The sequence below is a fragment of the Olea europaea genome, chromosome 22, assembly GCF_002742605.1.
Source record: "Olea europaea var. sylvestris chromosome 22, O_europaea_v1, whole genome shotgun sequence".
NCBI classification, from domain to species: domain Eukaryota; kingdom Viridiplantae; phylum Streptophyta; class Magnoliopsida; order Lamiales; family Oleaceae; genus Olea; species Olea europaea.
The window spans coordinates 5,298,713-5,310,287 of NC_036258.1; the positions used below are offsets into that span (position 1 = coordinate 5,298,713).

Here is an 11,575-nt window from a genome sequence, read left to right on the forward strand (position 1 = left end):
CGGGGTGGGGGGCGGGGGGGGGGGGGGGGAGAGAGAGAGAGAAAGAAAGAATTGGGATGGTCTGTAAATGAAGTTCTAAATCTTGCTCTTAATTTTCCTCTGCAATGAGCAAGATACTTGACGTAGGTTGTGCTGGGACTATACGTATGTGGAGCAAGAAAGAAATTAGCGCGACCATTAAAATTTGTGATTTATAATAATGAAATAAGTCATAATCAATCAATTTGATAAATTGATACTCAGAAATAATTTGTGATCGATAAATAAATCTGGGCCAACTAATTTGATTAATTATGATCGACAAATAAGTTATAACCTATAAATTTTGTGATTTGTGACTATGATGTTTTCTGATTGTGCCAGTACGTATTTGTGATCATAAATTATATGATATTGTGACCAACTATTGTATAATTGTAATTAATAAAACGAACAAATTATGACTAGTAAATAATATGTTACCTAAAAAAAATGTGTACTTTTGTAACGAAGAACCTGTTTGAGCCCCATTTTTTTTTTAAATGTATTTTGACAGATAATGAGTAGTTAAAAATTAAAAAAAAAGTTTTGAATTTGCGTACAATATTATTTTATAGAAGAACGTGATTAAAAAAAAGTAACTTGTGATCGAGAAATAAATTGTGATTATTGGGTAATTTTGATCAATTATTAGGTAATTGTGACTAATAAAACGAGTAATTTGAGATCAATAAATAATACGTGACCTAAAAAGTGTGATTATGCCTAAATTAATAATTGTGACCGACGATTTGTGTCTTTGTGATCGATAAATAAGTTATGATCAATTAATTTGTTAATTTATGATCATTAAATAAGTTATGACCAATTAATTTGATATTTTGTAACTATAATAAGTTGTGATAAGTTAATTTGGTACGTTGTGACCAATAAATAATTTGTGCACTATAAAAATATGTATTTTGGGATTAAATTTATAATTATGACCTACAAATTGTGTAATTGTGACTATGACCTTGCGTGGTTGTGATTAATGTGACTGTGATTATTGGTTGTTACTTATATGTAGACGAATATTTTCACATTTTTAATACAACGAATGATGGTTATTACGTTAATATGGATTGTGATATTTGTGTAGATGGAGAATTTGTCTTGTATATATTGAAATTGTTATTATTATTAATCTTGTAAATATATAAAATATATCATTGTTATTTATCATTTGATTGTTGAAATCTTTTTGTAAGTTTGTTAAATGTGAAATTGTATACCTAAAGTATTGTAGTTATGTATTTTTTCCATAATAAATGGGTAAATATTTGTGAGTCCTACGAAATATATGAATAATAAGTATGTTTTATCTATTTAAAAAAAAAAAATTGCTTGGCAAAGGAAGCCTAATTATCAGCTAAGACATTGAACATTGTAGCAGTCTAGTCGCACTTTGACATTTAAGCTGCTCAATTAGAAAAATAGAATATAGTAGCACAAATAACGGGCCAAACATAATCTTAGGAAATCCCATCAATCTTGCATTTATTTTTTATTTTTGGATTAAGTTTGACAATAAAAAATTGTAATAATATAGATTTCTTTATGTAAAATTCAAATGCGTATTTTCCAACAAAATATATGGATGCTGTTCATTATCACTAATTAAATTTTTGAATAATATCAATTTTGTAACAATTTGAAATCTTATGGCATGATTATTATGCTACTCAATATGACTAGATACCATAATTAACAAATTATTATTGTTTTTGTCAAGTGTTACATAGTCTACAAAGTATATAATTTGAACTACTAGTATTGAGCTGTGGAAAATGGCAAAGTGGAGCTAAATTGATTTAAATCCCACTTGATGTAGATTAAAAATTAATAAAAAAAAAGTTAAAATTTACCACAAATTTTATGAGATCACAACTTTTCGAACACATATTTTATCAAAATCTACTAAAAATTTGATTTTAATATACAACAATCAAGGTTTAAAATTTGTTTTCTATTCAAGATGTTTCAACTTGATCATCAATGTATTAAGAGAAAATTACCTAGAAATCTACATTGAAAGATTAATTTCCATAAACAAGGGAATTTATTTTAAAATTCATATATATAAGATGGTGATCAGATATCGTTAGTTGTAATTGATAAAAGATTAACGAAACTTAATCTACATAATAACCCTACCCACCTGAACTTTGAAATCTAAGGGGTGTTTGATAGTTATTTTTATGTAAAAATACATTTTACAATAGTAAATTGATATGAAATGTGTGGTTGAAAAATAAGGAAAAAAGTTTTTGATTTGCGTATAATATTATTTTAATAAAGAATGTGTAATTGAAAAAAGAGAGAGAAAAATGCATTTTGAAAAAAATGACTACCAAACATAGCCATAGGATCATTCTTTTCTCTCTCTACCACCACTCTCCCCATCCCATCCCATCCCACCCAACCCAACCCAACCCCATATTCTCCGTACAATTTCTTTGACGGAGCAGAACAGTTGGAGAAAGCAGCTGTAGTAGGGCTGATAATGGATTAAATTTTGATTTGAAATCGATGAAATTAATGAGAGATAGGTTTAAGGTTTTAGTTCGATAATCCAATTAAGATCTGAATTCAATAATTTGTAAATTAAACCCATGTTTGAGCCACATTTCAGGGGAAATGTATTATTCATGTCAAATCAATGAGAAATGTGTGGTTAAAAAATAAAAAAAAATTAGATTTGCTTGTAATATTATTTTATTAAAGAAAGTGTACTTGAAATGATATCAAATTACTGTTGAAAAATATATTTTTTGAAAATAATGTGATTCAAACAAGTCCTAAATGAAGCAAATATGAAAATATGTCAATCCAATTCGATAATAATCCGGTTCGATTTATTATAATAATAATATAATATATTTTATTTATTATCTCATAATTTATTACACACAATTTTTTATATTTTCAAACTTGTATTATACTATACACATAAATTCCAAATAATAAACAATATTAAATAATAATATAATATTATTCATTGAAATATATTGAAGAGATCTAATTTTTTTTAATAAATTAAAATAAGATAAAAATAATATCAATTTATCAATTAAACAACCAAAGGAGCCAATAGTTAGAGTTGCTTTCATTATTCTCAACTTCTCACTTTTCACATCGAATACTTACTATAATATCATAAAATTACAATCTATAAATATGTGGGCTAAGAATTGGATAAAAAGCTATTTTGGCCTTTTAATTTTAGGGCTTAAAAGTTGACTAATATAATTTTTTTATCTTTTTAATTTTTTTAATTTTGGATTAGGTTATTGGATCAGATATCAGATAATATAGCAAATCGAATATGGATTTAACAATCAAATATTCGTTGTATCATCGGATCGAATTGGATTTGGGTGATCCGATCCATATCTGATCTATTTACAGCCCTTGCTACATGCAGCGTTATGTTTCTATATGAGGCGAAGTGAACCGCCATGAACAGCCAATTCGCGGCCGTTGTAGGAGCCACTACTGCTGCACAAGATTTAGCCCCATCTTGAGGGTGCTTCCATTAGTTCGTCGCCAGTTCTTCGATATCGACATCAATCTCCAACAAAGTCAATGGCATTCTCGTCATCTCAGCTCACATCTTTGTCTGCCAACTTGAAATATGAAATTATCAAAGAACAGTAGATACGTGTAGGTTTTTATATTTTTTAATGTTTGTTAATTTTTAGTAGTAGGTAGTTTTTTTTATCAGATCTGTTGTTTAGCCAAAGTTTTAACACGGTTATTGGTGTTTTGCAATTGAAGCCAATGATTTTCTGATATGTGGGGTGGTTCTGTTGGTGGTGGTGTAGGCGACAATGGTTCTATTGTTGTTGGTATATGTGATTGTGGTGAGCTGGTGCATGTTTGGTTCTCGCCATTGTTGGGAATGGTGGTGGCGGCGGCGATGGCAATTGGTTACATGCAGTTACAAATTAAATTGACATGGTCACATAAGACAAATTTAGTCACAGAAAACATAGGTCAGTGAAGGTAGTCTCTATGGTTGTGAATTTGAGCTAAAGGTAGTAGTGGTGATGCATTTGAGGTGATGGTGATGGTGACTCATGGTGAATTGTGGTGATGGTCTGCAGTGTGTGCATATCTATTTGTACTGATCCTACGTGATCACGTATATGCTTATTGTAACTGATTGTGACGAATTTTGTGTTAATTGTGACCAATTGTGACTTGGTTACATAGTGTCATAATTAAGGTTGACCTGATCACAAACAATTACACTGAAAACAAATTTGGTTATATTTAGTTACAGCTAACATAGGTTAGTGATTTGGTTACATACAATTATAAATTAGACGATCACAAGCAGTCACATTGAAAATAATTTGGCCACAATTAGTCATATATAACATATGTATGGTCACAAATAATAAATTTGGTCATAGAACAAACAGTTAGCTAGTAGGTGCGATGTAATCTCCAAAATAATAATAATAATAATAATAATAATAATAATAATAATAATAATAATAATAATAATAATAATAAATAAATTTCTGAAAATCCTCTACAGGTGGAATGGGAAGGTGTAATTTTCAGAAAAGATTTTCAATTTCTAAACATTTTATGGGGGTGGAGTGGATGTGGTTCCATGGGATCGAGTGTAATCTCCATAAGAGAATTTGAATTTCTGAAAATTTTTTAGGGAGGGGGTGAGATCAGGGGCGGACCTGGGGGGTTTATAGGGGCAATTAACCCCCTAGATTTTGGGGAAAAAAAATTTTTGTTTAGCTTTTTTTTTTCCTTAGTTTTTTTATTAGAAGATATCCTATAAATTTTATTTTTGCCCCCCTAAGTCAAGTCGTCTGGGTCCACCCCTGGATGAGGTGGGTGGGGTGGTGAGTGTTCGGGTCGTGGGGGTGGGGATTGGGGTTGGGATTTAATGTATGTTATTTGACAAATTTGTTAGAAATTTGATACTTATAGTGCAGTAGTTGTATATTATTTGATTATTTCTATGTATTAAAAATAACTTCAAAGCACTTACCATATAATAATTCACATTAGCAATTTATCTCAGACCAAAATTTAACTCTTCAAGGCTTGAAAGTATTAAAGAATTTACGAAAATAATCTGAATAATAAATATAATATTTCCAGTACATCTTATTTCTTGCTCGAAAATTGCCATTTTCTTTTTTGATCTCTAGCTAGCAATATCAGGAGAGGCAAAGAAAATTGCGTGACCAAAAAATAAAAATTCAATTACGAAGAAAAAATTAAACGAATAATAATTTATTTACACTTTGATCATGCCGGTATCATAGGGAAATCCGACTGGTTTGATCCATGAATCACCCTGGAGGTATTGTCCAGGAGTGAAACTCTCAGCAATTTGTGGAGTAATTTTCTGAATTCCCTTCCATGTAACCCTATTAGCGGTGTTTGATCCAGGTCCCCGATTTTGGTACTCGCCGTAGTAGCATGTGTCAAGCCCCCAGGTGCCGGCCCACGGCGACCATCCTTCCGGAGCGATGAATCCGTCGATATCAGATTGCATGATTATGGTTCGGGAGTATTCCTTCCATGGGCGGCCGAGGTATGCCGGAAGTGCGGGTTTGACGGCGAGGAAATCAGGCTCCGCCGTGATCTTACAGTTTTGGAGGACGATTGCTCCGATACCACGGCGGTCTTTTCGGCCCTGAGCGGTGACCATGCAGCCTTGGTTGTCCATTGGTTTACGGACCACCATTTTACAGTTCTGGAACACAGCGGAGGCATCTCCGAAGATAAAATCGATGGTGCCGGAGATCACGCAGTCACGATAGAATTGGCGGTAGGCGTGTGCGTAGAGTGTGTCTTGGTATGCGTCGATGTGGCAATTGTAGAAGATCGCGTTATCGCCGGAAACTCGGAGCGCTACCGCCTGGTGCTTGTCTGGCCCAGCCGCGTTCTCGAATCCAATGTCCTTGGCTATGAAACCATCGGCATTTACGGCTGCTCAATATCAAACACAGCGAAGTCTCATTACTAAAATCAACATAAGTTGCACAAAAATGTAAACAGAAATCGAAATCGAACCCAAAATAACAAGAGAAAACGTTATTTTTCGGAAAAAAGAGAGAATACGAAATACTAAATTTGAGCGTTAAATGTGTAACTTACCAACCGTTGCGGTGTGGAAGGTCAAAACACCATCAACATAGTTCTTGTTGCCCGTGATTCTTGTTTTAGTCGGTCCTTCTCCGACCAAAACAATGTTGTTCATTTTCTTTGGGATCTGGACATACTCTTTATAAATACCAGCCTTGACAAAAATGACAAATGTCTGATTGTTTTTCGGGGGAATGCTCCTAATTGCGTCCGTAATAGTTTTAAATTTTCCACTGCCGTCTTGTGCTACAACTGCGTTAGGTTTGAGCGAAGCCACATTGGTTGCAAGAAGCCTACGGGATGCAGTATCGACGAATGATTCAATGCCGTCTTCAGACAGGAGCCTTCGGCTAAAGCTTCCGAGTTGCAGGCCAGAAAGAATCTGGGCGAAGTCTGTAACCATGGCGAGGCCATTACTAGTGAGCTTGTTAGCGCTTGCCAGGAGTTTCTTCATCTTCTCCCCGGTGTCGGTGGTGGTGTTCTCGAACCCGTCAATGCAGGTTTCCTGGTGTAAAGAAAAAAATCGCACATCGCTCAAATCTGAAATAAAGGAACTGCAAGATCCAATATGGTAGTTCAAAAAGTTCAGACTTGTGATTTGGTCCCTTTGAAGTTTAACTACGTAGTCAAATTTCAATATCAGTGATGTCAAACAAGTCACCATCTTTCGAGCACGTTAATGGTACGAGTTTAAAACCACTTATATATGAAAATGTTGACCTTTTAGCATGAGACTTTGAAATTGAATACCTGATAAGTTATTGAGGCGCTTAACCATGTTTTGACGTCGGCGACATAGTCGTCCATCTTACTAGGATCGAAGTCCCCAACTTTTGCGAAAGACCTCCTGAGATCATCAATGGAGGTTTCAAGAAGATCTTTGCATGTTTCCAGGGCCTGAGACGTCATCGGATCCTTTTGAGCTTCCTTAATAAGAGACGAGTTTTTAATGGCTTCGCCAATATTTCTCACTGTAAATTCAAACGCAGTCCTAATGAGTTCTCTAGGGTCGCTGCTGTTGGCACTGGCAAGGCTTTCCTCACAAGCTTCCTTGTAATCGGTGGGGGCACAAATGGCCTTAACCGCCTTGGTCGAGGAGCTGATTTCACCACCACCGCTACTGGAGTCGCCAGACGAGCTGCCGCTATCGCCGCCCTTATTGACACCAACAGCGACGGCAACAACCATAGCCACTAGGAGAACTGAAGCAAGGCCGGCAACGGCGACCTTCTTTTTCGTTCCACCGGAACCATCCGAACCCATTTTTGCTAATCCAATTTTTTAAGCTTATCAGTGTTTTAAATTTTTTGACTTTTTTCCACTGATTTTCTAATTATTTTTTTGGTTTATATTTCTTTGCAGAGCTCCTAAGGGGTCTCTGATTTATTCTTTGTATCCCCTTGAACTCCGATGTTTTATTGAATGGTTAATTTGCCGATAATTTGAAGTGATATTTATATAAGAAACAAATGGTAATGAAATCCGCCATGGATGCACAGACCCTCAATTTCTGCTCAGAAATTTGAGGTTGTTAGTTCTTGCAATTCGAAATTAACGCAAAGCCATGCAAACTAATGGAGGTACGTAAAAAAATGTCATATGCTGAATGCTTTGGAGAAAAAACTGGCAAAAATTATCCAGAGATTCAATCAAATAATCCACTCAAAGACATGATTACTTGAGCAGTCATTTGGTAAATTGGATTGGATATTATTGAATTTTAAGCTAAAATTAAGTAAAATTTATGTTCTTTTGATGGAATCAAATAAAAATTCAGAAATTAGAATATTCACCTCTCCTTTGTGGATATTAAGAACAAATTTTGAATAGTGTTGGACAGTATTGCCACATATATTTAACAGAAAAATAAGAAAAATTCTTAATTAAGATTCTATGAGCCATTATTTTTAAATCATAAACCTAGGAAATACACTGATTTAATTTTTGAAATATTGAAGCCATATCCATTATTAAGGAGGTTCAATTGTTTAAGGATCAGTTGGGTTGAAATTTTCCATTTGTTTTAGGTGATAAAGTATGAATTATGTTAAAATTTTTAGGGTTTTAACTTGTTGAATAATATGTCGAATTTTAGGGATATTTGCACAAATTGGAGCTCAAGTGTGGGGATTTATTCATTTCAAATTTTCAGCAAGGTATGGAGATGTCAAATTTTTGGGAAAACCCTAGAATCCGATTTTGGGGATTTTAATTAATTAATTGTGAAGTGATTATGTAAATGAAATATTTCACTTGGGAATTGATTTTATAGAACAAATGTATATTATGTGGGTGGAATTGTGATTACTAGTTTCATTAGATTGGAGAGTAAAATTAGTTTTAAATTTGAAATGATGGTTATGTTGATAAATTAGTGATTAACCAAGGGATTATAAGGTGTGATTAGCTCCAATTAATAAAGGAAAATTTGAGAATTTATTTAAGTACCAAGATCATTTAAATTATGTTATGAGTTACGGGAAGCAGAGACCGAGAAAGAAGAGAAAAAAGAGGAAAAGAAGAAGGGAAAAAGGAAAAGGAAAAGAAAAAGGAAAAGAAGAAGGGAAAAAGAAAAGGAAAGGAGGTAAGGTTGATATCTTCTAAATTAGTGATTAACCAAGGGATTATAAGGTGTGATTAGCTCCAATTAATAAAGGAAAATTTGAGAATTTATTTAAGTACCAAGACCATTTAAATTATGTTATATTATTAGATATTAAGGTTTCTCGATTCGATAGTGGATAAATTGGTTATCATTATCGTATTTCAGGAGGTAACGAGGCGATTGGAAACGTCTATCAGCCTATCTAGCTTGTAGCTCATACCTTGTGAGTGGATAAAACTTATTTTTCATAAATAAGTCTTCATTATATTTTAAAGTTATTTATTGTATAAAGTTGACTTTATAGCATGATTTTTAGAATAAATTGGATTTTATTAACAATTGCTTTCAAAGTTAAATTCAGTTTAATTAAATCATTTGACTAGCATGTTTTATGAATATAAATGATTCAGTATAGCTAAAATTATTTTAAAACCATCAGAAAGTACCCAGGTGATTTTATCCCACTCTGCACTGATGTGAATGTGTTTCCACAGTGTATGACTACTTACAGTGATTTTACCCACTCTGCACTATTGTGAATGTATTTCCATAATGTATGACCAGATTATCAGAGGTCTTTGGGACCCACTCTCGTACACACATAGGCTTTGGGCCGTGTACTAGGGTGATTAGCCTTTGGGGCAGCTCTGCGTATGTATGACCAGATTATCAGATTATCAGTTATCAGATTTGAATGGCTTTGTCTTGTACATCGAGATTACTCTGTACATGAGTAAGGCTATTCATTGGGTACTCTTTTTGGTGTGATTTTTCAGTATTTATTCTATTATTAGATTTCAGATTATGGAATTCAGTTAATTCAGTTTTCAGAATAAAGCTTTCATCTTATAGTATTAAGGCAGCAATATTTCATAATTTTTCATGGATATCAGAGTATTTATAGTCATTATGTTATACAGTTGCCTTTCTAGAATTATGTCCAAGAAATTATGATATGATCAGAGTATTTATAGTCATTATGTTATACAGTTGCCTTTCTAGAATTATGTCCAAGAAATTATGATATGATTATGTATAGTTTTTTTTTTTTTTTAAAGTGTTACTATTTTTTTTAGAAGTTCTTAACGTTAAATAGTGCAAGAATTTTCAGAAAATAGCATAAATGGAAAAGTTTATTTATTTTCAACTATCCACTCACTGAGTTATAAACTCATATCTTTTTACCATGTTTTCCTATCAGGAGAAGGTCGATTTTGAGATATTTGGGAAAGCCTGCTGAAGCAAAAGAGACCGTTTCATAAGCATGTAATGAATAGTTGGGAAACTTATGTTTATTAAGTAATTGTCTAATCTTGGGTGACAAGCATATTTGTAGAAGAGTTTGTAAGTGATGTAATACTTGCATGTTGACAGGATGATGTTGTAGAAACACTTAGTTGAATTTTGTTATATTTTGTAGTAGTTGTGGTGGTATTAGAGGAAGTGGTGGTTTCCAAAACTTTTGGTTTAAATGTCTATTTGAGATTTTGATGATTTTTCAGGTTGGTTTTGTCCATGTTACAGGGGAATCTCTGTCAACATTTTCATAGAAATTAGCACAGTCAAAATGGGTCAAGTTTGCCTTGGTGGTGGGTCCGACATTTAGCTGGCATCTACTACTGGCGCACGACACGTGTCGAGTCAATTAGGTTGAGTCGGGACGGGTCGTGTCACTTGCGGTAGACAACGTTGTGGTTGGACTTCTTGTCTAAATTGAGAGATCGAGAAGCAATGAAAGTATTTCTTGAAAAATTATTACAGATTGGTTAAAGCCAACACACTGATAGATCCACTGAATGTTTTTAAGCATGAACAAGGCATTTTTCCAATGCCTGCAGATGACGGCAGATCAAATATTTGAATAACGAGATACATGAAAAAGATTTATACAATCGACTACAAATTTATCGTAAATAAAGTTTAACTTCTTGTTGGTTGGTATCCCCAGAAAATAACTTCTAAAAAAATCAAGTGTGTTTGACAAAAAAAGTTACTTTTTACATTTAATCATGTAATCACTTTCTTGAGTGCTGTTTGGTCCATGATATGCTTGTGATCTTCAAATCTTCGTGTCAACTTCCGAACTTATGGATGTAACTTTTACTAAGGCACCTTTTACTGTTTAAATTGTCTTTAACAAGAGTTTCATAATGGTTTAGGCAGGGGATCAGATTCAGATTAGACTGAACATTTTAATGATTAGTCTGTATAATATGGAAAGTTAGATATGAATTTTGTTTCGTTAGTTCAGTTAATAATGGCCACTTCTAATAGAATCTTATTCCATTCAATAAATAAAAGGTTCTCATACTATGTTGACACGCAAAGTACCAAAACTAGATTTTGGATGGCTTAAGTAGGGACGAAATGAATTAATTCTTTTGAAATTTTTCTTCAACACGTTGCTTATGTCAATGGAAAATTCATTTCATCATCAAAAGCCTAATTGATGTGAAATAATTTTAGTGCTTGTTTGGCCTTTTTAAAATTTAAAATTGTTTGCAAAAAATATCATTCTCTACCACATATTCACACGATAAAATACTCTATATACAAATCAATGAAGTTTCTTTATTTGTTATCACACACTCTCTAAAAAATACTATTGAAAACTCTTTAATTTCCCAAAAAATGTGTAACAAACAAGGGCTTAAAGTAGTGTAGGTGAAACTAGGTCATGAGATCTTTTCTAATTTTTTCAATATCTATGAACAAATAACTATATATCTCCCAGGTAGGGGAACTAAGAATGCTTTGGAAAGAAAGCATGACGCGTTATATGCTTTAGAATCTTAATTATTTGGAAAGAAGATAAGGGTGCAA

General features: G+C 33.1%; 1 protein-coding gene and 1 long non-coding RNA gene across 2 annotated transcripts; one reads left to right on the forward strand and one right to left on the reverse strand.

Moving 5' to 3' along the window:
- Positions 1-5,232: 5,232 nt before the first annotated feature.
- LOC111371494 (pectinesterase-like) lies at positions 5,233-7,560 on the reverse strand. Its single transcript, XM_022993522.1, has 3 exons — positions 6,898-7,560; positions 6,160-6,652; positions 5,233-5,991 (listed from the first exon to the last, which is right to left on the reverse strand). The coding sequence occupies exons 1-3, from the start codon at positions 7,408-7,410 to the stop codon at positions 5,294-5,296; spliced, it is 1,704 nt and encodes a 567-aa protein (XP_022849290.1). The 5' UTR covers positions 7,411-7,560; the 3' UTR covers positions 5,233-5,293.
- A 592-nt stretch (positions 7,561-8,152) lies between these two features.
- Positions 8,153-10,256, forward strand: LOC111371495. The gene is made up of 3 exons (XR_002698591.1): positions 8,153-8,303; positions 8,918-8,975; positions 9,954-10,256. It is a non-coding gene; the product is annotated as an uncharacterized LOC111371495 (long non-coding RNA).
- Positions 10,257-11,575: the final 1,319 nt, after the last annotated feature.